A 3,855-nucleotide genomic window follows, 5' to 3' on the forward strand; every position below is an offset into this window, starting at 1 on the left:
ATATTTATTTTTGGACACAAATTGCGGAGCGTAAGTGTTCGAACTTAAGCACCCACGAGAAAATGATTTCGAACTATTTTCTATTTCTGTAATTTTTAAGATAAGACAGATAATGCAGTTACCACAATAGTCAAATTATATACGGATCGAAAGGCACTACAAATTGTAACCTCAAAACCATGTTTATGAGCGTTCTTATGCTTATCATTTTAAATAATACTTATAATAACATAATAATTTAATTATTAAATTTTTAACATATTTTTAAAGTTCTTTATTTTCCAACACTTAAAATATTATGATTATCTTTAATAATTTACCATTTATCAAATTTCATCAAATTTTTCAAACCCTTTTAATAATTCTAAATACATCTAAAACTTTCAGTTCGTAAGATCTAGTTTTTAATAGTTTGTATGTTCCTTTATATAGAACCATCCATGAGAAAAGGGACCTAACGTCTGAAAAAATGATAAGACGGACCGAGAGGTCTACCAAACCTAGCCCCACTATAAGAACCCTCATAGTGAAGGACGCGCCACCATGGCTGCTCATTACCGATGGGCTACTAATAAGCAGCCTCCGCTTCCGCTCTACAGTGCGAACATAGTAGTGTGGAACCCAATGTTTTGAGTATACACGATCTCATCGAGCTCCGCGGCCCGCTTATCTAGTCGTTATGCAGTCCTTCATGCAGTTCATCATGCGTTTCTGCATTATTTGCAATAGGAGTGAATGATGTGAGTATGAAAATAGGAGACAGTCGTTTATGCTATACCAATATCAATAAAGCAATGAGTGGTGCGATCTACATTACTTATCGCCTTATGATACACGAACAAGTCGTGTGGAACTCGCGGTACGCCTTTCCGATCATTAACAACCGAAGCTTAATAAGACCAAACGCGCTCTAAATAAATCAACATCGCGATTCGCATGAATTTTTAAATCATAGGCGCTTCTTTAAGGTCTAAGAGGCCAAAATAATGGAATTATATAAAATTCAATAAGATAACCTATTCGCGTTGATTAGAGGTCGCATTAAAGGATGGACAAAACTACATTTTTTATTAGACAAAATCAGTCTTATGAACAATATTTAGAAAAAAAAAGCTTGCCTTGAACGTGTCAGCGTTGCCCTAACGACAGAAAATTTCAAAATATTTTCAGGAGAAATAGTGTGGCCCCTATTTAAAAATGTTGTCTGTTTCACAAAGGAACCTTCAAATGTCAGCTATTCTATTAAGATAGCTTCTCTGCTTATTATTCATGATCGAATTCTTATTTCAATTTCAGCCTCTCTGTTCGTTATTTATGATCGTATTATTATTTCAATTTCTTAGAGGCAGGGTGTTTTCAATTGTCCGGCACATGAATCTTTATAAACGTTGACAAACCACCAACTCGATATTCTGATTTCTTTATCCATTTCCGATCGATTGACAGTTGTTGCTGCGTCCCTTTTTAATCGGCCTCGATAGTAAATGATCGGAAACGCATATCGCGAGTCACACATTACTCAGTCGTGCATCGTGAAGCAATGTGTAATGCACGTCACACTATTCTCGGCTCTATTGATATTGGTTTAGCATAAGCGGCTGGATACTTTGGATAAACGACTGGCTCGTGTCCATACACTAACCAGTAGTGTATGGGAATTTCGGGGTTTTCTCCGTACGAACTACTCAAATACCTTCTTGAAGATTCAACTTCGATTGTTCGTCCTGTAAAAAGTATCTCCCAGGTGTTAGGTTTCTACCGGCACAAATAGGATAGAGAACTAGAACAAGATTTTATGGATTAAGTAATACGACGTACACAATCTATTGCACGATGTTGTGGCAGGTACAAGACGTGGAGTTAATATGGAAATAGCGATGCAAGGCAACTTTGAGAATCTTTATAACAAATTTAATATAAGACGCGCACAACGTTGTTCGTGTTCTATCATAAAGTGCTTTGACAAATGAATTGCCTTTTTTAGATTATTAAAAAATATGATCATATTTATTATACCTTAGATAATGTTGTAGCATGAGGATAAAGATTAACTAAGCAGCTCTCACGTCTTAGACGATAATCCCAACGGGTTTCAAGATGAGGGATTTCCATGGTATCGCAAATGCTCTGAACGTGACTAGCTGTATGTGCGCTTTGTGGTCCAAAAATGGCGGCCACTCCATTTCGAAGAAGATAGCAAACTGCAAACGATAAAATAAATATATTATTAAACATTTTACCATATGTTTGAAAATAATCAAATAGTGTGCTCTGTGTGTTCGATAGAACATTATTCGCTCAATGAAGTAGCTAGAATAGTTAAACAAACAGTCGATAGCTAGGGCTGGTCTAAGTGGTTTTGGCTCCCTGGACAAAAACAAAGTTTGCCCCCCACCTAAGATTAATATATATATATAATTTTTCCCATGCGGAAAAACCCTGATTGCCAAAGTAAGTAACGAGATAATTCTAAAAGAATGTGGTGCCGAAGAGACACTAGTAGACACATGGAAAAGAAATCGGTTAAGATGGTTCGGACATGTTGAGAGAATGCCAAATGAAAGACTAACGAAACAAGTGTATCAAGGTAAGGTAAAGTAAATGGCAGCGTGCCCAGAGGTTGACCGCGGAAAGAATGGTTAGAATGTGTGAATGAGACCCTAGTTAGAAGAGACATAAGAAGTCACAGAAACAAGAGAGCCTGCATGCAAAAATACATGGACATAAAAGAAGCTCGAGAAGTATGCCAGGACAGGAAAGTATGGCGCCAAATAGTTAATAAAAAGAGTGTCACTGGAGTGAATGACGCCTGAAACAAAAGACCTTGGCCACTAATGGACCCAAGTGGGGAACCTTACATAACGATTTCGTGAGGTTCTTGACTTGGGGTAATTGCAGGAGAGATTGATCAGCAACCTGGGTGCGAGCAGTGCTGCGGAACGAACGTGTTATTTACTTAAATAACACGAGAATTCTGGATCAATCTGAATATTCTCTATCGACCGTGAGATAGGTGGTTACAGTCTGAAATGGAATCAATACGACAATCCAGCAAAAGCCTCGTGCACACTAAGAACACGGAGCGACCCAAAAACAACCGCCTTCTGCATTTTTCCCGCAAGTGTTTTAGCATATTGTTGACACGCAGGGATGCTTTTTAGGCCATTAGCAAGTGAAAGTTTGGCACTTCCAAGAGCGACGATAATAAGGACAATTAGTTGAACAGAATATTCTGGGTACAATTGTTGCAACTCCCTTATAAGGTCTCGATACCTCTCTTTCTTTTCATTCTCCTTGGTTATGATGTTTTTGTCAGCTGGTGCTGAAAATTCGATAACGAACATGGTTCGCTTCTCGAAGTCAAGAAGAACCATTCCAGGCCTCGAATGAGCAACAAAAATAATTGTCGAGAATATGAAGTTCCAGTATATGCGGCACTTCCCACTCTCGACAATTGACTCAATTTCCCTAGGAGCATTTAGATGAGCGATATTAAGCTTAATGCCGTAAGAGTGACAGAGATGGTAATAAAGCACCCTTAGTGCCGCATTGTGCCTTTGAATGTAGGTTGTTCCCGCGTGAGTTGGACAACCAAATAGTAATTGAGCTAAACGCTCGGGGTGTGCACGGCACGCCCTGCAGTTATCATCGGGAATGTCTTGGCTCAAAATGTGGCGACTGTATGTTCAGGTGGAAATGACACAGCCTTGGCATGCAAAGATGAAACCCTCCGTACCAGACTTTAATCCGGGAGATTTAAGGAAAGCAAACGTTAGCTCACAAGACATTCACTGATCCTTCACATTTCTGTGGAAGATACCGTGCATCCTCTTATCGAGGAGCTGTTCACGAAAG

The 3,855-nt window shown here is 38.8% G+C and overlaps 1 protein-coding gene across 2 annotated transcripts in view; it reads right to left on the reverse strand.

The window, feature by feature from the left end:
• Positions 1–3,855, reverse strand: part of LOC117169694 (glutamate receptor ionotropic, kainate 2) — a 659,604-nt gene that overhangs the window by 509,287 nt on the left and 146,462 nt on the right. For both annotated transcript variants that reach the window (XM_033356181.1, XM_033356180.1), the window contains exon 4: positions 2,017–2,201. In XM_033356181.1, the coding sequence (XP_033212072.1) occupies positions 2,017–2,201 (185 nt within the window). The remainder of the gene's footprint in view (positions 1–2,016; positions 2,202–3,855) is intronic.

Source organism: Belonocnema kinseyi, chromosome 3 (assembly GCF_010883055.1).
Source record: "Belonocnema kinseyi isolate 2016_QV_RU_SX_M_011 chromosome 3, B_treatae_v1, whole genome shotgun sequence".
NCBI classification, from domain to species: Eukaryota; Metazoa; Arthropoda; class Insecta; order Hymenoptera; family Cynipidae; genus Belonocnema; species Belonocnema kinseyi.